This window comes from Falco cherrug, chromosome 1 (genome assembly GCF_023634085.1).
Source record: "Falco cherrug isolate bFalChe1 chromosome 1, bFalChe1.pri, whole genome shotgun sequence".
In the NCBI taxonomy this organism is placed as follows: domain Eukaryota; kingdom Metazoa; phylum Chordata; class Aves; order Falconiformes; family Falconidae; genus Falco; species Falco cherrug.
In genome coordinates this window covers 80,314,899-80,339,068 of record NC_073697.1, presented here as the reverse complement: position 1 = coordinate 80,339,068, position 24,170 = coordinate 80,314,899, and the positions used below count along the sequence as shown (strand labels likewise).

The window sequence follows — 24,170 nt, the reverse complement described above, 5'->3', positions numbered from 1 at the left end:
ACCCAAGATTCTGGATATGGCTTCTGTTATCACTGAACTTCAGCAATAATTCCAAGATCCAAAGTTCCTCTGTCAGTCCTGAGAAGAACTTTATTCTGCCCACCACACAACTCCTGTAAAGAAGTCCTATTTAAATAAGGCTAGGGTTTAACCACAAGGCACCAACTTTCCATTTAATGCAACGGTCATACCTAAAATTCAGAATGGCATATTAGTCTCAAACTCTTTAACATTCAGGTCAGTGCTGTACTTTAGTTACAGTGCAGCATAAAATACTCCAACTTAATTGTTGGTGATCAGAAGTCACTGAATTGGTTTCCCGTAAGTTTACATCCCATTATATGCTGGTCCTCCTCCACCTTCAGGCACTACCCAGTTAATATTCTGACTTGGGTCTTTAATATCACATGTTTTGCAGTGGACACAGTTCTGAGCATTTATCTGCAGTCTTGATCCTTCTCCTGTTTCCAGAGGAATATATTCGTAAACTCCTGTGAAGAGCAAAAGAGAGCTATCACTTCACTGAGCAGTTTCCCCCTGCATGTATGCTCTACTACTGAAAAGCTTACTACTCTACTACTTAGCAAGCGCAATGAGGGAAGTGTATTACTAGTGCGATTCAACTACCTTCTTCTGCGTAGTAATCATTTAATCTTCAAAGTACTGTGCACTTGATCCCTGTTCTAGGGGGAGGATTTGGATAGTATACTTGAAGTAAGTAGTAGGCCAGGTGAGCTCTTCCCAAAGTAGTCTTTCATCTTGCAATAACAGCTCAGAGACATATTTTTATTACTTACCTGCTGGACAAAACCTTTGTTCTGGTCCATCGAATACAGCCAGATTCCTGCTCACAGGGATGCTGTCATCTTTGAGAGTTAAATGAGCAGGCTGGTCGTGTTCGTGGTTTGTGCCACTTAAAGCCACGGACGACAGGAGATCAAAACTGATTTTTCCATCAGGCTTTGGGTATTCGATTGGCGTGCAATCTTTGGCTGGCTTGAGCTGAGCAAAATCCGGTCCTAAATATATTTTAATAAATAAAGTTTCAGTATAGAATTACTGTAATTTGCAGTTACTCAAAAACAATTTAATTTAGCTATTTTAACTTTCTTTATCATCAGAATGAAGTATTTAATAAAAGGTAGCCGTTTTCATGAAACAAAAAACCTATGCTGAGTAGAACAGTGCTTTCATGTCTTCACTTATATGCTAGGTAATATGACAAAGTTGGCTTCAGTGCTGTATCATTGCTTTCTTTCCAACACTTTAAGGCCTTACCACTTGACCGAACGTGCTCTACGCAGCTTCGACTAAGACCAGAAAAGACTGACATACAAATCTAGTATCTTCTTTCAGGAGATAATGAAATTACCTGGATGTTTTAACGTCCATGGTTCCATTCCTCTCAGTATCCAATAAAAGATACCCGTGTATATCATTCCTCCATACACACCAAGTATGCTGTGGCAGGATGGTCGGATGTTTCTAACTGCGTACAGCTCTTTCCAGACCCAGGACTTTTTCAGGTTCTCTTCATATTCTTGTACATCAAGTCCTAAGGCAGTACATACTTGTTAGGTACCTACAGTACATAAAGACTATCCTTGAAATAAAAAATTACTGAATAAAAGCAATTGTTAGCAACCAAGGCAGCAAAATGAGAACTTCAGAACAATAACCAAGGAATATACTAGACAACACATCTCAGCCTCTTGAAGAGACCCGTTTGTTGGTGGGTACCAGCAGATACCTACTGCTCCATTGTAGTCTCTTAAATCACCCGCAAGCAGCGTTAAATTGCCTCAAACCTCAGCAAAATATAAAGATAACCAGGCAAGTGGCCGTACTGGCACCTCTACAGGAAAACAGCCACTTGCTCATAGAATCTAAAAATTGACCAGGAGAATTTACCTGTGATCCAAGAGTCAGGTCTGTAATTTCAACATTGTCAAGTTCAAAAGCTTTTTCTTTACAGATTACACAATCACAAACATTCTGATTTCAGTAACTATGACTACAGCCCAATACATGATGCCAGTGCTAGAGAACGTTTTTTTCTTCCCTTTGTAATCAGCAAGTGAACGAGACACATTAGACTACAAGCTTTTGATTTAAACTCTTTGTATTCTTTACAAATACTAGATGCTGCACACTTGACATGACACATCTATTGCAGTGTAGTTAAAACGAAGTAATTATCTTACAAAAAACCTGTTTCTTCAAATGACAATTTTCTGAGAGCTTCCCCCTCACCGTTCTCCATTACTACTGTATAGGAATAGGTGTTCTAAATAATAAGTTTTAAGCCTTGTCTATACATGAAAACACAGTTCCTATTTTCTGTCTCACATAAGGCTCTGGAAAAAGCTCATTACCTACACACAGAAAAGAAAGGGGGCTGTAATATTCTACAGTCTTGACAAAACTGGAAACACCATAAAAAACCTGTCCATAATGAAACAGGAGTGGCACACGACCCAGGAAGCATGTTTATTGTTTCAGATGGGTTGCAAGATTTTAACCTGTTGTACTCGTTGAAGTTTTAACTGTTCAGCATACCCTCTGTGGCAACGTGTCAATACACCTGCTGCAGCTGAATGAAAGCTCACTAGGACTGAGTCCACCACTACAGAGAAGATATTTCTAAAATAATAATCGTATGGCACCAATGTCCATCTCCAGAATAACTGAACCACACTAATTTCCTGATTTATTTGCATTTCCAACTAATTCCTTCACACATTTAGTTACTGCTAAGCTGCTGGAGATTTTAATGGAACACAAGGTAACTACAAACCAAAATACAGTGATCTTACCTATTGTCTTTGATTGGAGATTTTCATTGATTAATTGGCTAAAGATGGCTTCTGAAGCCAACATGCCACTTTTCATCGCAGTATGTGTCCCTTTGATCTTAGGAACATTCATGAGTCCAGGACTGCAACCAATTAATAATCCACCTGGGAAGGTGAGTTTGGGTATTGACTGAAGAGGAAACAAAGAAAGGTGTTTTGTTTATTTTGTTCTGTTCTTTTAAAGTGAAAATAACATTCTCCACATGAAACTGGCATTAGGCTTGAGTGCCCTTTACATTTTTAGACTTGCACGTGCACTATCTAAAAATACACCACAGTCAGTCCATTTCATCAAGGAACTTTGGCACAGTAAGCAGGTAAGAATACAGACACTGTACCAGGGCAGAGTATAACATCATGACAATATTTTCCTTATATCCTCTCTCCAGCTGCTTTATCTGCAACAGGACTGTGGCAATGTCAGCCACCGATACTATTTTCTTCCTTCAAGTTTCTGTCAATTGGGTAAAAAAAAAAAAAAAAAAAAAAGACACATTTGTGTTCCTGCTTTCCACACACTAAGCTGTACGCATCTCATCTTAGAGTTTATTACTTGGTGGTTTTCCACAATTTTTTCCCCATGAAACTGCATAGTGCCCTCCCTGTCTGTTGTCCTGTCCCCGCCCTCCCGCTCCCACTTTTAGTTTTAAGTGCTTGACTTCGCAATTTTGATAAACAGAAGAAATAACAGCTATGTAGATGTAGTTTTATTAAACTTCATCCCCTCCTTCCACATATCCAAAAAAGCTACAAAATCAGGGAAACATCCAAAAGCTCACTTGCTCTCTCTCACACCAACTTAGCATCACTAGATGTCAAAGACTAAAGAACACGATCATAAGGTTACTTATGACAGACAAAAAAGCTGAGATTGATGGCAATTTTATACACCTATTTGATGCAATACTGTCACCAAAAAGAAAACTGGAGCTACAGAACAACTTACATAAGAATATATTCCTGGATGCCAGTGATGCAAGTGAGTCAGACTGCTACAGTTATTAATCCAAGCAACACATGCAAAAGAAGAGCTAATCTTAAAAATCTTCCTAAGTGAATCATCAATAAAGCTTTATATTACTGAAAGCATGTATTAAAAAAAAAGCCATTTAAAAGTATGATTTCATCATTAACCAGACAATTCTATCTACAGGAAATAAATAAAAAACCCCAACAAAATAAGCCACACTTTTATATTAGGAACTGTGCACAGGGACATGTTATTTTAAGTCCAGCAAAGAAGTCCAAAGATCGGGCAGAGATGTGCAAGAGCTGCAGTCCTGCTGTCTAACTTAGCACAAACAATGTCTGTACTTAAAAAATATCATGTTCTTTCAGCCATGTTTTGAGCAGTATAAGGAATATGCAACTGAGGTCACAATCTGGCTACTTCTTCAAAGTCAGAAATTCAGTAATGACCATTGCAATAAACCAGGGCACAGGACGGAAAAAGAAGGCCCTCTTGTACAAAAGTCTAGATTAAAACATCTTGGCATTTTGTATCTCATCTGTGTCAATAATGGACTAACAATTGTTTCTGAACTAAGCTAGTAACACAAGTGTGTTACAACGTGATATGACAAGCTTCCACTTCAGAGCGGACAAAGTAATCAATCTGCAACAATATAACCAAAACTACATTTTTAGTTACATTTGGTTACATTTCTTTCCTCTCTTAGACAGGATCCAGAAAGATTACATGCCCAGCCATCCTGGGTTTATGAAAGGCAGGTGCTGCTTGACAAACCTGTTCTCTTTCTACAAGATGACTGACCCCTTGGACGAGGGAAAGGCTGTGGATGTTGTCTGTGTGGACCTTGGTAAAGCCTTTTACACCGTCTCCCACAGCGTTCTCCTGGAGACCTGGCTGCTCGTGGCTTGGACAGACGTACTCTACGCTGGGTAAAAAGCTGGCTGGGCGGGCGAGCCCCAGGAGTGGTGGCGAGTGGGGTTACACCCAGCTGGTGGCCGGTCACACGCGGTGTCCCCAGGGCTTCGTGCTGGGGCCCGTTCAGTGTCTTTATGGAGGGCCTGGCTGAGGGGATGGAGCCCACCCTCAGCCAGTTTGCAGATGGCCCCCAGCTGGGCAGGAGTGTTGGTCGGCCTGAGGGCAGGAGGCTCTGCAGAGGATCTGGGCAGGCTGCACCGATGGGCCGAGGCCACTGTACGAGGTTCCACCAGGCTCAGTGCCGGGCCCTGCCCTTGGGTCACAGCAACCCCCCGCAGCGCTCCAGGCTGGGGGAGAGCGGCTGGGCAGGGCCTGGGGGGAAAGGGCCTGGGGGTGCTGGCTGGCAGCCGGCTGGGCAGGAGCCAGCAGGGTGCCCAGGTGGCCAGGAAGGCCGGCAGCGTCCTGGCTGGTGGCTGAAACGGTGTGGCCAGCGGGGCAAGGGCAGTGACCGTCCCCCTGCGCTCGGCACTGGTGAGGCCGCACCTCAGGTACCGAGTTCAGGTTTGGGCCCCTCGCTGCAAGAGGGACAGGGAGGTGCTGGAGCGTGTCCAGGGACGGGCAGCGAGGCTGGTGGGGGGTCTGGAGCACAAGTCTGATGAGAAATGGCTGAGGGAACTGGGGTTGCTGAGCCTGGAGAAAATAAGGCTGAGGGTAGACCTTATTGCTCTCTACAACTAACTGGAAGGAGGTTGTAGTGATGTGTAGGAGGTTGTATTGGTCTCTTCTCCCTAGTAAAAAGTGACAGGACAAGAGGAAACAGCCTCAAGTTGTGCCAGAGAAGATGTAGACTGGATATTAGGAAAAACTTTTTCACTGGAAGGCTTGTCAAGCATTGGTACAGGCTGCCCAGGGAAGTGGTTGAGTCACCATCCCTGGAGGTATTTAAAAGACATGCAGATGTGGTGCTCAAGAACATGGTTTAGTGGTGGACTTGGCAATGCTAGGTTAATGGTTGGACTTGATGATCCTACAGGGCTTTACCAACCTAAACAATTCTATGACTATATTTCATTTAGAAAATAAAGTGACTATGTCAGAAGATTTTTAGTATGACAGAGCCTAAGTCCAGCAAATCTCAGCAGCCAGTAACCAGCAAGATAGCAAGGCTTTTCTGTCCAGCAAAACTTCTGGCTTTACCTAGCTTTATTATAGTTCAGTTGTTTCCCAACCACATGCAACTCAAATCTAAAGCACTGGAAATATTGTTACAGAGAACTCAAAGTAAAGAGCTTCATGAAAACATTACCTGGAAACCACCTTCATTTAACGCTCTGGCACCATAGGCAATCCTTGTTCCACCCTCCAAAGTAGGCTGTACACTAGGATGGTGCTTCCACCTCTGAAATTCCCTAAATGGATTCAAATAGGGATTTTGATAATCTAAACCAACCTTAAAAAAACCAGAAAAGTGCAATATTAATGAAAATAAAGTATGTAATTTCCACAAAAGTTTGAAAAGAAAACAATTGCCTATTACCACATCAAGTCTTTAAATCTGTTTTATACTAAACTAACCTTAGGATCTTTCTACTTAAAGAACCTACTGCCAAAAATATGTACTATTAGCAGAACAGTAGAAGCAAATCTGAGAATTTGCTGCTACAAAACTGTTCCCTGCCCTATCTGAAACCTGAAGCATGGAAAACATTTAATTGCATTGTAAGCAACTTCCATCTGTCTTTGAAATAAAACAGTGAAATTAAATTAAGCATGGTTTAACAGGCAGGATAAGCAAGAAAACTAGCAAGAAAACTTGTTTTGTGTTTCAAAACCTCTTTGCCCTAGAAAAGCTCAAAGGAGAGGAAAAGAGTTATTTCTAGATCGTTATTTCTAGGTCGTTATGTTCACATGTTAACCAGTTCTTCACATCATCTAGCTGAGTCAATTATCATTTTCAATTAGGTGAACCATTGTAGTAAAGCACTGGGGAGCAATGATGAAAGCAACAAATGGGGGAAAGACTGCCAATTGGCTGGATGCCTGGGATTCTTATCTTATACATTCGAGAATTTGCCCAAAGATAACCTCTGCATTTCCCATGTTTAATACATTCTTTAAAAGGACTTATGTTGCCAAATCTTCTCTTTTGAGAAAGGGGTTACTTCCAGTTCCTGGAAGCTTTATTTGAGACAAATAAAATATATCATGAGTCAGCAACAAAAAGTACCTTGATTTCTCTGGCAGCTCGCTGCTTTTAGGGCACTGCTTGCATCTACTTTCCTTGCTAGATAAAGTTAATGAACAATTTTCAAAGTAAGTACGAGATAGTCCTACTACAAGAATCAGCTCAGACTGACATAGGTATAAAGTTCAGAGACAAAAATGCCCTCATATGTTCACAGAAAAGCTGATTTTCTCCTATCTGGACATAATATGAACATTACTGATTACCAATCTCTGTAAGAATCAAAGCTCTTTACCCTTCTAAAAACAAACAGAATTTGAATGTCTATTGTCTGTACTTACTAATTCCAGTATTGGTAATCTGCACAGGACAGGTATGCACACCTGAGAAAAGCTAACAAGTTTTTTTCCACTGTTTCTTACAAAACAGTTAAGACAAAAATATAACTTTCACCCCCAGAAAAACACTCTGGAATCCTTCTGAAATCTAGGAGACCAAAGCGTCACCTGAATTCCATGCTGCTGAAAGTCCAGATAGCGTGCCTGACTCTTACACCATCTGTGTGTAAAGCACATGCATGGGATAAAGAATACATGCTTCATTTCGAACTGCAGGTGCTAGGAACACATTTCCTACCATCACTCCATCCATCACTGGCTGGCAGAATGACACAACACTGTGTCTCTAGTCATCCCGACGCTTCTGATAAAGAGGCAGTAAGAAAGAAGCCGCTGCCTGTCCAATTCAGAAAGGCAGTTGCTAAAGGTGGCAAGGTGAACGAGGGTGAATAATGGTAAGAACAATCAAGAGCTCAGAAATGCAAGGCATGCTTCTTGTGGAACTGCAGAATGCTTCCACTTTACACCCTTCTCTCATAACGTGGAGTTGCACCCAAGGCTGGCACACAACTGAGGAAATGGAATTGCACAAAACCTATGTGATTTAGGCATTACCTAACTTGCAAAAATTTTGCGAGCAGTTTTACTTGTTTGGTTTTAGCTTTATCAAAATTGGTTTGCAAAAAACCTTATTTGTAAGTTTTTAGTTTTGTTCTTAGTAAGAAGCACTGGAATAAAGACAGATTAACACGACAAATTGACCTTTCCTAACATGGATATAAGCGCGCTTAAGATTAAGAAAGTACTAAATCTGGTCTGTTGCTGTTCTTGTGTTTTCATCTTCACATTGAAACAGAGAAAAGAAACTGCATAAAATGAAGAGCAAACAACAATAAACAAGCATAAAAAAAACCAACTTCACTTACCACAAATCCAAGAGCAACTAAAGGTTCACTCTCATTTAAGTGATAAAGAAAGGATCCTCCATATGTATGTCTGTCTAAAGGCCAGCCTACAGTATGTTCTACTCTTCCTGGTTTCCATTTCTTTTCATCAATAGTCCATAACTAAAATGAAGATGACCAAAAAATGACTTTGTATTGCAAAGTAATGGTCTTTCAATAACATAACAAACACAGAACTGAATATAGAAGAATATCAATTTACTGCTATGACCAATGCATAAATTCATGCGTCAAAATACCAAGTAATAAGTATACTTGTTTTGTATTACCATTTAAGAATTTCCTAATACTTCTCTCTTTGAAATGGCGCACATCAGGAAAGCACTGACAGGCTCCAGTACTATACCCAAAATTTCCATTCAACTACAATGCTTATGTTGACTTTTTTCTTTAAAATCATCAGTTTTTCATATGAATCACTGCAACTTCCTCACAAATTTTTCAAGGTCAGGCTTAACAATATGCCTCAGTTGATCTAAATATTTGCTGTCAAACAGGTTGTCCTCTTTCTGCTCTCTTCTGCACATCTCTGCTCATCTGATCCACAGCAAACTCACAGAAGCATCTTCATGTCTCCACTACTGAATAAATTTTCTGCTTATTTCACAAAATGTCTCTTCACCATGGAATTATGTGCCAGATGCAGTCTATTGACAGAGGGCAGCTGAGCATCATTAGATCAGCTCAAGCATGGAGGGTACATAGAATGGTCTGGGCTGGAAGGGACCTTAGAAGATCATCTAGGTCCACCGCCCCTGCCATGGTCAGGGACACCTTCCACCAGACCAGGCTGCTCAAAGCCCCATCCAACCTGCCCTCCAACACGTCCAGGCTTCCCTGGGCAACCTGTTCCAGTGCCTCACCACTCTCACAGTGAAGAATTTCTTCCTGATATCTACTCTAAATCTACCCCCTTTCAGCTTAAAGCCATTACCACTTGTCCTGTCACAACATGCCCTTGTAAAAAGTCCCTCTCCAGCTTTCTTGTAGGCCCCCTTTAGGCACTGAGAGGCTGCTATAAGGTCTCCCCAGAGCCTTCTCCAGTTTGAACAACCCCAAGTCTCTCAGCCTGTCATCACAGGAGAGGTGCTCCAGCCCTCTGAGCCTCTTCGTGGCCCTCCTCTGGGCTTGCTCCAACAGGTCCATGTCCTTATGTTGGGGGCCCCAAAAGCTGAACTCAGTACTCTGGGTAGGTCTCATGAGAGCAGAGCAAAGGGGAAGGATCACTTCCCTCGACCTGCTGGTCACACTTCTTTTGGTGTGGCCCAGGACACAGTTGGCTTTCTGTGCTGTAAGCACACATTTCCAGGCCGTGTTGAGCTTTTCATCCTCCAACACCCAAAGACCTTTTCCTCAGGGGTGCTTTCAATCCCTTCTCTGCCCAGCTGGTATGTGTGCTTGGGATTGCCCTGACCCACATGCAGGACCTTGCACTTGGCCTGGTTGAACTTCATGAGGTTCACACGGGCCCAGCTCTCAAGCCTGCCAAGGTCCCTCTGGATGGCATCCCTTCCCCCCAGCGTGCTGACCACACCACTCAGCTTGGTGTCATCAGCCAACCTGCTGAGGGTGCACCGATCCCACTGTCCATGTCACCGACAAGTATGTTAAACAGTGCCAGTCTTAATACACACACCCCACTCCCCCCGCCCCGCCCCCCCCCCCCCCCCCCCCCCAATGCCATGCCACTTGTCATTGGTCTCCACTGGGACATCAAGTCATTGATGGCAACTGAGTGTGACCGTCCAGCCAATTTCTCATCCACTAAGTGGTCAGGCATCAAATTCATGTCTGTCCAGGTTACAGACAAGGATGTTGTGTGGGACAAATGTGACAAAAACTTTGTACAAGTCCAGGTAGATGACAACAGTTGCTTTTCCCTCATCCACCAACTTTGTAATGCAGTCGCAAAAGGCCACTGAATTTGCCAGGCACAATTTGCCCTTAGTGAAGCCATGCTGGCTCTCACCAATCACCTCCTTATTTTCCATGCACTTTAGCACAGTTTCCAGGAGGATCTGCTTCATGATTTTTGCTGGCCACAGAGATGAGACTGACCAGCCTGTCGTTCCCCAGGTATTCCTTATTTCCCTTTTAAAAACGGGTGTTATGTTTCCTCTTTTCCAGCCAGTGGGAACTTCACCAGGCTGCCACAGCTTCTCAAATACAATGGGTAGTGGCTTAGCCACTTCATCCACCAACTCCCTCAGGACCCAGGGATGCATCTCTTCAGGTCCCGTGGACTTGTGCACCTTCAGGTTCCTTAGATGGTCTCAAACCCAGTGTTCTACAGTGGGCAGTTCTTCATTCTCCCAGTCCCTGCCTTTCCCTTCTGTGACCTGGGCAGTGTGGCTGGAGCTCCTACCAGTAAAGGCTGAGGCAAAAATGCTGTTGAGTACCTCAGCCTTCTCCATGTCCCAGGTAACCAGGTTTCCTGTTTCCTTCTGGAGAGGGCCCGCATTTTCCCTTGTCTTCCTTTTATCACCAATGTAGCTATAGAAGCTTTTCTTGTTGCCCTTGATGGCCCTGGCCAGATTTAATTCTCTCAGGGCTTTAGCTTTCCTAACTTGATCCTTGGATGCTGGGACAATTTCTCTGCATTCTTCCCAGGCTATGTGTCCTTGCTTCTGCCCTCTGTAGGCTTCCTTTTTGTGTTTGAGTTTCTCCAGGAGCTCCTTGTTCACCCATGCAGGGCTCCTGGTGTTTTTGACCAATTTCCTCTTTGTTGGGATGCATCACTCCTGAGCTTGGAGGAGGTGATCCTTGGATATTAACCAGCTTTCCTGAGTGCCTCTTCCCTCCAGGGCTCTATCCCATGGTACACTCTACCAAATAGATCCCTGAAGAGGCCCAAGTCTGCTCTCCTGAAGTCCAGGGTAGTGATCTTGCTGTGCACCCTCCTCGCTGCCCTAAGGATCTGGAACTGCACCATCTCATGATCACTGCAGCCAAGGCTGCCCTTGAGCTTCATATTCGCCACCAGCCCCTCCTTGCTGCTGGAAACAAGGTCCAGCATGGCACCTCTCCTCACGGGCTCCTCTGTCACCTGGAGAAGGCAGCTATCATCAATGCATTCCAGGAACCTCCTGGATTGCCTATGCCCTGCCGTGTTGTGTCCCTCCAACAAATATTAGTGAGATTGAAGCCCCCCATGAGGACCAAGGCTTGTGAACATCAGGCAGGTCCTATCTGCCTATCGAGGGCCTCATCTGCTCAGTCTTCCTGGTCAGGTGGCCTGTAGCAGACCCCCACTATAATGTCAACTGCCCCTGCCCACCTTTTAGTCATGACTCATAAGCTCTTGGTCAGCTTCTCTTCCATCCCCAGGTAGAACTCCATGCACTCCAGCTGGTCTTTGATACAGAGGGCAACAGCCCCTTCTCTTCTCCCCACCTGTCCTTCCTAAAGAGCCTGTCCTTCCATTCCAACACTCCAGTCATAGGAACTATCCCACCGTGTCTCCATGATGCCAACAAGATTGTAGCCCTGCAGGCATGTGCACATCTCTAACTCCTCTTGTTTATTCCCCATGCTACATGCATTTGTATAGAGGCATTTAAGCTGGGCCCCCAATGAAGCAGACTTACTGGCTGGAGCGGCTGCAATTCCTTTGTGCTGCTCTTAAAATGCTCTCCTGCTGCCCTGCCATCCCTCTCCAGGCTCTGGGCATGTCTTGCTGGCACTGGCATCAAACTGGTAGGAGTGGGATGGACCAAGGTTCCTGTCCCCCAGCACCTTCAGTTTAAAGCTCTCCTCACGAGCCGGCAAGCCTATGATCAAAGATGTTCCTCCCAGGCTCTGACTGACAGACCTCACGAGCCTCTAGCAGACAAGGTTTCTCAAAGTGAGATCCATGGTCTAAGAAACCAAACCCCTGGCTGTGGCACCAGTCCTGTAATCATTTGTTGGTTCACTAGATTTGACTGGCACTTTCAAACCTCTTCCCTTTGACCAGGAGGACTGATGAAAAAACTACCTGTGCTTCAGAGTCCCTTACCACCACTGCCAGGGCTCTGTAATGCTTTTACTACTCCTCAGACTGCTCCTGGCTGTATCACTGGTGGCCGCGTGAAACAGCGGCGGCAGGTAATAGTCAGTGGACTGTAGAAGGCTTACATCAATGTTCCATTTTAGATGAAGAGCCAGATTCTTTAGCTGGACTCCTGATTCCTCCCACTTACTGTGCTTTCGTTCACATTGTACAGCAACCACGGAAAGCACGAACTGGATTCCTTTCACATGAAACTAAACTGTACAACAGGCTCCAGAAGCCCATCTAAAGCATCCCAGTCATGAAAGGGCACTCAGTCCACAGGACTAGGTCAGAGCTAGTCCAAAGTAAAAATAAACCTGAAATGTGCATAGCATGGGTATCAGCTCATCAGCACCAACTATTTCACTTTACAGATCCATTCCTATTGGACTGTACTAGTTGCTGAAGTAGTCAGTCTCATCTGGAAGCAAAGGAACTCTACAGCAAAACCCTGCTTTAAAGACAACTTATAGTTTTAGTTACAATTTCTAATACCTGTCATAGATTTCCAGAGTGGTTATTCTCTACAGAAGTGTAAACTAATTATTTAACAAATATTTTGTAGCTGAAGCACATGCTTGAAGTAATAAACGAAGAATATGTTATAGTCAAACTCTGAACGTATTCTAAATAATACAGCTCTTTTTCATGAGGGGTATTTCCTTACTATGAAATATTTTAAAAAGGAAACCTGAACTCTATTCCAATTTTATAAGCCCAGTGAACAGATTTTGGGGGGTGAAAAAATAGCTCACCCAGCAGGCACTTCCAAGATCATGACTCACCACCTGGAACAGTTCTTTTCTATCACCCTCTCTAATTAACATACAGAAACCCCACAGAAAGCCCTTCCACCCCTCTTCAGGTACTAAAAAGCCTTAAAACTAGGCAGCGTGAATCCCTGCCTCATTTAGTAAAAGTGCTGAAAACAGGTTTCACAAATGAACGTAATTTGAAATCAAATTAACATAAGAGTGGATTCACAGGTACCTCTATAACACAGACATAAGAGGAGAAGCAGCTGAAATGAAACAATCAACATTCAGGGAGCATCTTCTCTGATCCGCTTTGGAATAGCAAAAATTCTGAATTCTGAAAGTGTAACTCAAAATCTATCATTCTAATGGCTTACTCAAATTAGCTTAAAAGCAAATAAAAACTACTTTACAGTGTAACAGTATTTTCCTTAATTGTTAAAATTACGCAGGTGATACCTCTTTCAGTCCAATGCCATAGCTCTGGGGTTGACACTTCTCCCTTAGATTGTATTTTTTGTACAGCTGTTTGGCTAGATGTCCATGACAACCTTCAGCGAAGACTGTGACTTTAGCATGAAGTTCCAAACCTCTTTCAAAGGTAGCCTGAAAAAGTAGAGCATTTCATCATCAGTTAGATCTTTGCCATGTCAAACTCACAGCAAGAAGATGGAGGGCAATAAAGTGATTTTATACTACTTTGTGGCACTGCCCAGAACCCATAAACCATTGCAAGCTATGGCTCTAGTCCAGTTGTCTTTTCCACCTAACCATGATGGAACCCTGGCAAATCTTGTAAGGGGACTGCAGTAAAGCAGCAGTACAGTGAATGGCCATTTGCTACTGAAAAAAGATCTTTTCCACATTGGGGGATATTTGCATCGCATCTGGTCGTTCATATGGTGCAGAGTCACATATGTGCCTTGACAGAACAAAGGCTCTTAACCTGTAACTTCACACTTCCATTTTTTTTTCATGAACTCACATCACAATAAAACATTGTGCCCCACACATACACATGTATATGATAGAGGCTAGACAGAAACACCAGATCAGAAAAACCAGCATCACCCCTGCCCCCAAAAGAAGCCACTATCTCAAAATGAAGTTACTATAATATTACACCAATCTTACATGTCAAAACATATAGTGAAAGTAAAATAACATTAAGTATCATTACAAAAAAACTTTCTTATCAAAAATTCCAATGAAACTGAGAGTAAGATAAGGGGAACCGGCATACTTGTATATGAGCATGTCACTTTTATACGTGAGTGCACTGGATTGGAATATTACTAGATTAAATTTACAATGCAAGGATACAAGATTCTAAATATACGTAATCTTGCAGAGAAAACCCTAAAACTTTTTAAAAAGAAAAAAGCTTGATTTGAGTCAGAAAGTTTAATGTTGAAAAAGATCATGCAAACAGTTCTGGATGAAGATATCCAGCAGACTTAATAAAACCATCTCAAGGCAAGCCAGCATAAGTCCAGGAGCAGCTTATTGCTTTGGTTTTGAATTGTCTTTCAGGTGTGATCTGCCTGTAACTTACTGGTTGGAAATATCTGAAAGGCTAGCAAATGAAAATATTCCCTCTGGTTGAGCATTACCTTTAAACAGGAGTTACAAGATTTTGCCAGATTTTTTTTGTAGTCTTTGAATTTCTGATGCAGTCAACCTGAACGTGAATTAATCTTACAGAACACTTAAAGAACTACAGGGAGTTACTACTTGATCTAAAGATTAAAAATATATATTGTCCAATTTGAAGTAGATTTACAGAAAATAAACCAATTAACTACAACTGCACACTGTAACCATCAGAAATTCATGAATCTGTCACATTACTGAAATGTTTCAAAGTTGTATGTCATGGTTAACAACTTTCTCCAGGTTCTACATAAGAATTAACGTGCAACTTTTTACTATGTATTTTTACCACTGGCATTTTTGTTTGATTGGTGCTGACTGCAAGGTGAAACCCTATTCATTAACCACAGTCTATTTGATTAGGCTCTGTATAAACACATTGAAGATATTCTTGCCTTGAAGGTTATACAAACTATGTGTATTTGCCTGAACCTTTATACACTGGAGGCAATATCAGCTGACCTAACTGACAGCTAGAACACTAGAATACTCAAAAAGCTGCAGTAGTGGCACACTAATGACCTACATGAAAAAAGTTAATAGACACATTCTTCAGAAAAAATAGAAGAAATTCTAGGTTTTGAGGATGCTTGAAAATAAATAAATCACAGTTCCTTCCCATTTTAAAACAAAACCAAACGCCCAATAAATTTATATTACCACAGAAACTTTATTTTTTATTACTTGCTCCTCCTACTGGGCAAAATGTATATCTGAAAATAACAGTGCACCCATCCGCTGCAGGAGACAGACAACATTATACTGGAAAAAAATATTACTTTTCCCTGCCATCACTTCCTCCTCCATTTTCTATATTCCCTCAAAATAAGAATAAATCTTTACTTCTCATTCCCTGCCTTAAATGGGAAAAACAGCCCACAATTTTATGTGAAAGTAAGTATCTCTTTGAAACTCTAAGGAACTAGTAAGAAACCTCAAAAAAGAAAGTAAACCTTAAGAAAAAACCTGTACCCATAATTTCCATAGCCAAATAAATTCCACGTGAAAGTTGTTCTGAGGTGCCAAACTGTCCCTAATGTATGGCAGAGAAGCAACATGCTTACCATAGGTTCTGTATCCCACTGAAAGTCAAAGTCCAACACCTAGGGCTGGGAGTCACCTTCTGGATACAGAAATGTGACCCACCAGGAAAAAGGTATAGAGATTCAGTGTGCACTTTGCCCCAGCAAGGTAGACAGACTGTCAACAAATACAACTGCAGTTGTAAATATCAAAAACCCGAAAAGAGCCAGAAGCACACTCCCTTATACATTGCTCGTTACCAGCGGGACAACAGTTTTCTATTTCACCTTCGCACCTTTCTTTTCGAGGAGTTCCTGGAATCCTTTCCTTTGTTTCCTGACTTCACACATGCCAAAACACCCTTACAGTATTTCCTTCAAGTCACCCTCAAACAAACCTTTCTGTGAAGGCTTTTCCTACTATTCTCAGAAGAAGTTTACAATGTTCTGAGACCAGAACTTTCACAGATATTGATCCATTTTATATACAGAGAGGGAAGACAGGTACAGAATTTTACATTTTTCTTAGGCTGCAGCAAGACTACTGATGCAGTAGAAGCAGATACATCACAATTTCCATAATTAGACTCTAGTTATGGGGAAAATGCCTACTTACTTTAGGTGCTCCATCCTTTCGAATGCCTACATCATTAGTTGCTACTCCTTTCACGCTACCATCTTCATGAAAAAGAACCTTTGGAAATATTTAAACAAACAAAACACATTTTAATGATTTGCCATTTTAGTCCATTCATAAAAAGTTCTAATGCAGAACTTCTAACTAAGCACAATGTCTTTAATGGTCAAACTTGAAGATTATGTATTTATTAACATACTGTACGATCCACTTGCACTTTGCTGGATCTGGGCCAGGGAATTTAGACACAAACACAGTTTTCACTACACACGTCTGTTAAGAGGAATGTTGTGAATATACAGGTAATTGGGAGTGGAAGGGGTTACAAAAATGCTTGTCATATACACACTGATGTCATTACCTCAGCGGCTGCATAGCCTGGATACAGCTCAACACCCAAAGCTTCTGCTTGCTCACCTAGCCAAGTCACAAAGTGGCCCAGACGTACTATGTAATTTCCATGATTAACCATCGGAAGCCCTAGGCAAACAAAACACACACACATAAAACATAGAACAGTAGGCAAAATAAAAGAAGTTGCATACATCAAGATGTCATTACTTCTGCGACTACTATCTTCACAGTAACGTCACGCATTACCACAGACATCATCCACATTCTACATATACTTGCTGCACTATGCTGAATCAAAATTGTTTGATTCATGGAAAAGTTAAAAAAGACACAGAAAAAGATGACTCTCTATCACCTCATTAAACTTTACCTGGAAGAATTGGCACTGGAATTCTAGATTTCTTTGTTAAAATTCCAAACTTGTCTTCCGTTACAGGAGTATTAAGTGGAGCCTACATTAAAAAATGGAAACAGAAACAGTACTGAGTGTTATGCTTTTCTAGCCAATCCAACACAAACAATGATAAATAAAATAAACTGGCAGTTGTAAGGGTTCAATAAAGCACTTCTGTAGGAAGGTATCACAGAAGAGAAGATAAGGTACTTTATGAGGCAGTCAACAGGCAAGAGTCGACACAACTACTGAGGTAAAAAAAAAAAACGGAACAAGTACTTACAAATCACTTTTATAGTTTGTACACAGGCTTGTACTACATCAGTATTCTAGACCTTTCTAAAGGAGGCAGCTCAACTTCCATATTTATCCCAGTAAGACAAAACAACTAGCTGATAGACCACTTCTTGCAGGTCCCAGGTGACAGCAGGCACTGGCTGCAAGTCAGGTGGCTGCTCAGGCAGAGATGGTGTCCTGGTTTCAGCTGGGATTGTGTTTTCTTCTTAGTAGCTGGTGCAGTGCTGTGTTTGGGATTTGGTGTGGGAACGACATTGACAGCACATGGATGTTTTCAGTTGTTCCTTGGTAATGTTCATACTAAATCAAGGACTTTCCAGTTTCTTAGGCCCTGCCAGCAATAAGGCTGGAGGGGCACAAGAAATTGGGAGGGGACACAGCCAGAGCAGCTGACCTGAACTAGCCAAAGAGATATTCCATACCATAGAACATCACACTGAGTATATAAAGCTGGGAGAAGAAAAAGAAAGTGGGGGACACTCGGAGTTATGGTGTTTGACTTCCCATGTAACCATTATGCCTGATGGAGCCCTGCTTTCCTGGAGATGGCTGAACACCTGCCTGCTGATGGGAAGTGATGAATGAATTCCTTGCTTTGCTTGTGTGCACAGGTTTTGCTTATTCTATGAAATTGTCTTTATCTCAATCCATGAATTTTCTCACTTCTGTCCTTCCAATTCCCTCCCCCATCCCACTGCAGGGAGTGAGCAAGCAGCTGCATGGTGCTTAGCTGCCAGTTAGGGTTAAACCACAACAGATGGTGGCTCATTTCTTGTTATCCTCCCTCCTAGAAGCATCTTAGGCCTCCAAAAAATCTCTATGTCTGCACAAAAGTCAGCATGTGTGCCATTTTCTGACACTACAGAGAACTACTGTACAGAAGCAGTGAGTCTGACATTGCCAAGAACTAACCATATTACGGCTGGTGCATGGGAGCTGGATTCTGCACAAAGGCAGTAAGTGTAGTGCATCCCAGGACACATCAGACATACTGCGTATCTGCAGTAAGACTACTCTCTAAAACAGCAAAGGCCACAGCATATCTGTGTAGATATAAAACTAGCACTGTTGAACTAAAGGAAACAGACTAGAAAGAAGGTAACGTTTTTTTGGTTTTGTTAGAACAACGTATTTCAAAGCAGTACTAAGTGCCAAAGGTACCAAGGTACTAAGTCATACCAGACTGAGTCAGATACAGAGTTCGTTACAAGCTGGCAATTTCGGTGTTTACATACTCAATACATACCCCCCGCTCCTTCCAGTCCGGAAACAGTTCTTCTAAGGATCTTGGCTCAAGACAAGCACCAGACAGTGTATGCGCACCGATCTGGGAAGCCTTTTCCACCAGACAAACACGTATTTCTTTGTTGTGCTCAGCAGCTAACTGTTTGAGTCGAATAGCTGCAGAAAGACCTGCAGGGCCTCCTCCAACAATGACAACATCAGCTTCCTCTGCAAATCTTTCCATATTTACCCCTTTAATAGAGAAAAAAAGATAAAAATATAAACCATTCTACAGTTTCCCTCAGTCTTCTCTCACTAAGCCTTGTTCTGTGGTACTGGCTAGTGGCTAACCCAGAAGTATTACTTTGCATAAAAGGAGGCTAAATATTAAATGGAATCCCCACTTCAGTGCTTGGAAAAGCGAGAAGGACATTAGCACACCCATGTACAATTAGGTCTTTTAAAGTTGTAAGAAGATATACCACAAAAAAATACACTCAATCTCTATGCACCATAAGTAAACACCATCTAAGAACGTTCAGCTGAAGAGCCCAGTCGGTTAGGTGTATCAAAGACACTCAGTGAAACTCTAGGTAAAGGAGAAAAAAGAAAAAAGACTCTTAATTAGAACACGTGACATTATTTTACACTAAATTAAATCTTGTGATGGTAACTAAAACAAGAGCTGCGTATATACTTTCTTTCAATAACTCAGATCAAGTTTAATCTGATGCCATTTCATAGCACTAAAGACATACATGTGAGATAGCAACCACAACATTTCTATTTGGAGTATTAGTACTGTATTTAAGAGTACAGGATTTCTGTAAAAAGAAAGAAAACCAGCCACACGTTTCAAGGTATTTAGAACTGAGTAACAATACTAAAGAAACTTTTCAAAAATGCGGTTTTTTGCATACCCTCCCATCGTTTGTCTTTGTCCCGAGGATGAATTGTATAGTGTGTAGTTATGCGAGGCACAGAGGCAGTAGATGCACATCTTGCGATATGCAGTGATGGATGGCAGTCTCTCTTTATCAACTTTAGAGCATGAAAGCCCTGACGTGCTGCAAAAACAAGAAACAAATTTGTCAAATCGGTAATTTTCCAAATATTTCGACTTTTCAGAGACACAAGTGGCACAACAAATATAACAACTCCCCCTGAAAAGACTACTAGGTGATGTGAAGATGAGAAACCATAAACACAGATTTTACCATTTAAGTTAGGAATGCACCATATAATTTTATATCGGGAGGGAAGAGTGAAGAGCTTCCCCTTAAAGCATTCTTCACAAAATACCACTCAATACACTGGCCCACCATTTCTGACAGCAGACGTAGGATAACATGCACGAAACACACAGATGAACCACATTTTAAGCTCCTACTTCATTTTGAATTTCATTCAAAGTGACCAAATAACTGTAGAGATATGACATGCAGGTTCCTCTCTTCTGACATCTCAACACATGTTGAGACACACAGTTTGGGCTACTGATATACCAGACAGTTCAGCTAAAGTCCATGTCATGGTCTACAATAAAAGCTCAGATGTAAACCTAAGTATGCTTTAGCCAAAGCTAGAAACCGTAGATACAGTTAAACTTTACCTTTGCTGCAGATACATTAATTGTTGCAAAAGCAAATCAGAATTTTTTAAGCAAATGGACCGAATGGAAGATTTATTACGTCGCATTCTTGTCCCGATTTCCCTCTTCCACCAAAAAATTACAAATACGCATGCAATTTGTACTCAGAAAACGGGTACGGTTCGCACCAAAACTATAGTTAAAAGGTCTATGAACTAATGCACCTTGACAGGTACTTCTCCTTCCTTTAAGGCTTTTCCCTTCTCTAATTTCAGGGGTGAAGAAAAAGAGTATTGCATTTTAAGTATTTCTGCAAAATTACACCAGTAGTATCCCCAGCATCCTAGGACTGAAACGCTTTGTTGAGAATGGTGAGTGGCAATGCCAGCACAAGCATCCTCCGCTGCAACGCCCCACAGGGACAGTCTTGCTGCTGGTCACCATATGCAAGGTAGTAAGTGCTGCCTGTGCTGGTTTCTTAACAGCAATTTTGTACTTAACCAACGTAACGTAAAAGTTATTATCATATAACCTCGTGACTCTTAATTATCCTTTACCTGCAACCAGGCAGGACCTGGGACCAAAGTATTTTGTAAGAGTGTTAACAACTACACCTCCACATACATACCAAACCACACCACCTTAACTGGATTTTTGAGGTATTTTTATTTGAGCACAACTGACGGCAATATGAATTCACACAGCAGAGTTAAAACCCGTCACTTAATTTCACACACGAGCGATATTCAGCTCGGCACACGCCTGACAGCCCCAGCGAGGCCCGAGGCCCGAGCGGGCGGGCCGCTCCCGGGCAGGCTGCTCCCGCGGGGCGCCGGGCCCGACCCGCCCGCCGGCCTTGGGCCGCGCCGGCCGCGGGGCTAGCCACCTGCTCGGGAGGTACGTCCCGGTCCCACGGCCCTCCGGCGGCGGCCAGCACGCCGCCTCTACGCTTAGCCCCTCAGCACGGGCACGAATTCAACGACTTTACTTCGCCCTTTGCGGCTGGTGGGCACCCAGCGACGCTCCCAAAACAGCCGCACGCTCCGTGCGCCCGTAACGCGCCGGGCGGGCTCGGGCAGCGCTCAGGCCCGGCTCGGCCCGCCCGTCCCGCCAGCTCGGGCGGACAGAGGCTGCCGGGGCAGGGGGAGCCCCGCCGCCCCACGGCCCCCGCCCCACGGCCGCCCGCCAGCCCCGCGTCCGGACACCCGGGCGCGCCCCCGCCGCGACCTTTGCTCTCCTTCCGCGCCGCGCCAGCCGCCCGCCCCGCCGAGCGGCGGCTGCCCCAGCCCCGTCCCCTCGGGCCGCCCGGCCGCCCCCGCAGCCAGCCAGCGCGTTACCTCGGCTAGAGGCCGGGCAGCGAGCGAGCAGCATGGCGGCGGCCCGCGAACCCCCCAGCGCCCTCCGGTCCCCGCGACGGCCCTGCACACGCCCCCCGGCTGCCCTCGGCCGCGCCTGCGCGCTCGGTGGCCGGCGAGGGGCCACGGGTCCCGCCCCGCAGGCAGGACTACGGCTCCCAGCGCTCCCGGCGGCGGGGCAGCCGCCCTCCGGGGCGGGTACGCACCGATTCCCTCCCAGAGAGGGAGGCGGCGGGAACGACTACCGCTCCCGGCGAGACGCGCGCCGCCCGTCCCCCGCCCCTAGCGCGCGCCGGGGGCGGGGCTGGGGCGGGAGGCGGGGCTCGGCGCGGGGTGGGCGGGGCGGCGGGCGGCGCCGGTGCGCGGAGCGGGACATGGCCGAGGCGGGGCCGCTGCCGCCCGCGGCGGTGCCCGAGCGATCGCCCGGCGCCGGGCCCCGGAGGGTCCGCGGCGGGAGCGGAGGGTCGCGGCCGCCGGAGCTGCCGGCCGGCGACGCGCGGGAGCTGCTGGAGGAGGTGGAGATGCAGATCGGCAACGTGAGTGCCGGCGCGGCGGCGGCGGCGGGCGGGCGGGCGGGCGGGCGGGGGACTCCTCACGGAGGGCGCTGGGCGGGGCTTGCAGGGCATCGGCGACCCCCAACCTCTGCCGTTCCCCCAGGCCGCCTGCTCGCTGGCGAAGATCCTGGAGGCGACGTCGGCCGTGTCGGCCCAGGTGGAGGAGCTCGCCACCAAGTGCTCGGAGAACGCCCGGTTCCTGCGAACATGGCGGGACCTGCTGAGGGAGGGGTACGAGTCCCTGAAGCCCAGCGGCTGACCCTGCCCGCGCCCCCCGCACGGCCCGCCGAGCCCCCGCCTGCGCCGCGCCGGGGTGCGGGGCTGTTGCGAACCAGCTTCTTTAGGAGCTGGCGTGGATTTTTGTTTTCCTGCAGCAGCTCCCCGTGAGCCCGGCGTTCTTTCAGAAATATTTGATGAGTCGTATGGATGTTGTGTGTAAGTCACCGGCTAAAATGGCCTTGTTTAGGGAATCGGTTTTGACTTTTAGACTCTTCTGTTGCAGCTCAAAGCGCTCATGAAATACTCTAACCGCCCCCCGGCACGGTGGATGCAAAGTCAGCCTGTGTGGTACCTTCAGAACACATTACTGGTGGGGAACTGGTGTCCTGCGAGGTCTCGCCAGCCCTGCTTTAGGAGCTGTCACCAGCGGAAACACTGCCAACCCCAGAGCAACTTGCTGAACTAACTTCAGCTTTTCTCTATGCACGCTTTGTCTTGAGGATGGGGTAATACGGCAAGTTGTGTCTCTTTTACAAGCTTCACATAAGCCTTATGTGCCAAACCTGCCTACTTTTAGCAGTATTGCAATACATTTCTGTAAAGCTGCAGATGTGTTGCAAGATGTTTGATTACTGCAAACAATTTTACACTATAATTTGTTGTAATAAAGTGCCTTATGATGGACCATATATCTCTGCATGGTAGAAGTTTAACAGCATCATTTATTGATAGGATGGATTATTCTGAACTGTAAGTAAAAGCCTCCATCAGTTAGAAAAGAGTCGGTGAAATGGTTTCTCCCATCTCTCAGAAAGCATGTTAGAGCTTTTTCAGTATTTGGCCCTATTTTTTATCTTTGCCTTAAGCAGTTACTAGTTAGTTAATCTAGAGCTTGTTGTTAACAGAACATTTTGGTCCAAAAGATCACTAATGTGTAATAAGTAGCTGTCCTGAAATTCCTATACCTTTACCAGAGCACTGTGAAAAAAGTAATGCTGAAATGCAATGACAGGCTGCAGGAGAACATGGCTTTACCATGATTTGTTAGGCAGCCTTATTTTTACTGGTAGAAGGACATTTTAAAAGACAAACTGTAGTTTTCTTATCAAAACAATAAAGATGTTACAAAAAAAAATCTGAAATAATGCATATTCTTGTGTTAATTACAGAAAAAATTACAACATTGAATATATCCATAAGCAAGTTAAGAGAAAAAGGAAGTAGTGGTAAGGAGAGACATCCTTGCATATCTCATCAAAAGCAGTTACAGTCCTTGAGGAGACTTGGCCCCTCAAAGTACACAAGTTGTATTAAATTGAGTTCTAATTATCCCAGTTAAAGGCAATCCACATGGCAGGATTTCACTTAGCTGTTTTTAATCCCGCAACCCAAAATGTTGCAAAGGCAACTTGGAAAAGTCATTTTGTTCAGCAGGTAATCTTTTATTTCAATAAAACATAACAGTAGTGGAAACAAGATGCTTAACAATTTTTGATTTCAAGATAATCCAAAGTTCTGTAAACAGTTGAAGCGTGAATCACACTTTTCTTAATTCTACTTCTTATGCTGTTAAGAAGTTAAGTGCAAACATTGGAAGTATCTTTTAACTTCATTTTAAAAAGCTTCAAGTCATCAGTGCAAAAGAAGCATGTCTTTTACCTTTGTGGGCTTCTAGACCGTCAGACTGTGAGCACGGTACTGAAAGAAGAAGCAGGGAAGTTGTGGTAATTCATAATGGAAAAGACTCTCCTCAGTAAGTGTATGTGAAGGAACTGCATCTAGGGGATTGTTTCAGATGGGATAAGTAAAATAATACTCCAACAAGTGCTGAATGGCCATGGTCCTTAAATT

At 44.1% G+C, this 24,170-nt stretch overlaps 2 protein-coding genes across 3 annotated transcripts; one reads left to right on the top strand and one right to left on the bottom strand.

Annotated features, from left to right (window-relative positions):
• Positions 1–146: 146 nt before the first annotated feature.
• ETFDH (electron transfer flavoprotein dehydrogenase) lies at positions 147–21,657 on the bottom strand. Its single transcript, XM_055698451.1, has 13 exons — positions 21,529–21,657; positions 19,521–19,667; positions 18,623–18,852; positions 17,056–17,137; positions 16,693–16,811; positions 16,311–16,388; positions 13,479–13,625; positions 8,193–8,333; positions 6,050–6,193; positions 2,817–2,985; positions 1,373–1,555; positions 798–1,019; positions 147–491 (listed from the first exon to the last, which is right to left on the bottom strand). Exons 1-13 carry the CDS (start codon positions 21,560–21,562, stop codon positions 328–330), a joined length of 1,860 nt encoding a protein of 619 aa, XP_055554426.1. The 5' UTR covers positions 21,563–21,657; the 3' UTR covers positions 147–327.
• On the top strand, positions 21,561–23,763 carry C1H4orf46 (chromosome 1 C4orf46 homolog). 2 transcript variants are annotated; one of them, XM_055698797.1, is made up of 3 exons: positions 21,561–22,082; positions 22,204–22,331; positions 22,603–23,763. In XM_055698797.1, the coding sequence occupies exons 1-3, from the start codon at positions 21,561–21,563 to the stop codon at positions 22,616–22,618; spliced, it is 666 nt and encodes a 221-aa protein (XP_055554772.1). In that variant the 3' UTR covers positions 22,619–23,763. The 2 variants fall into 2 exon arrangements, with proteins under 2 accessions (XP_055554772.1, XP_055554683.1); XM_055698708.1 differs by lacking the exon at positions 22,603–23,763 and having other exon boundaries at positions 22,204–22,381.
• The last annotated feature ends 407 nt before the right edge of the window (positions 23,764–24,170 follow it).

Bases quoted from the DNA above. Each gene is read 5' to 3' on its own strand.
- C1H4orf46 (XM_055698708.1), top strand. From the start codon at position 21,561: ATGGCGGCGGCCCGCGAACCCCCCAGCGCCCTCCGGTCCCCGCGACGG. The intron at 22,083-22,203 runs GTGAGTGCCGGC...CCGTTCCCCCAG, and splicing joins TGGAGATGCAGATCGGCAAC to GCCGCCTGCTCGCTGGCGAA.
- ETFDH (XM_055698451.1), bottom strand. From the start codon at position 21,562: ATGCTGCTCGCTCGCTGCCCGGCCTCTAGCCGAG. The intron at 18,853-19,520 runs GTATGCAAAAAA...TCTCTATTAAAG, and splicing joins CAAAGACAAACGATGGGAGG to GGGTAAATATGGAAAGATTT. The intron at 1,020-1,372 runs GTAATTTCATTA...AAATATATTTAG, and splicing joins ATGGACGTTAAAACATCCAG to GACCGGATTTTGCTCAGCTC.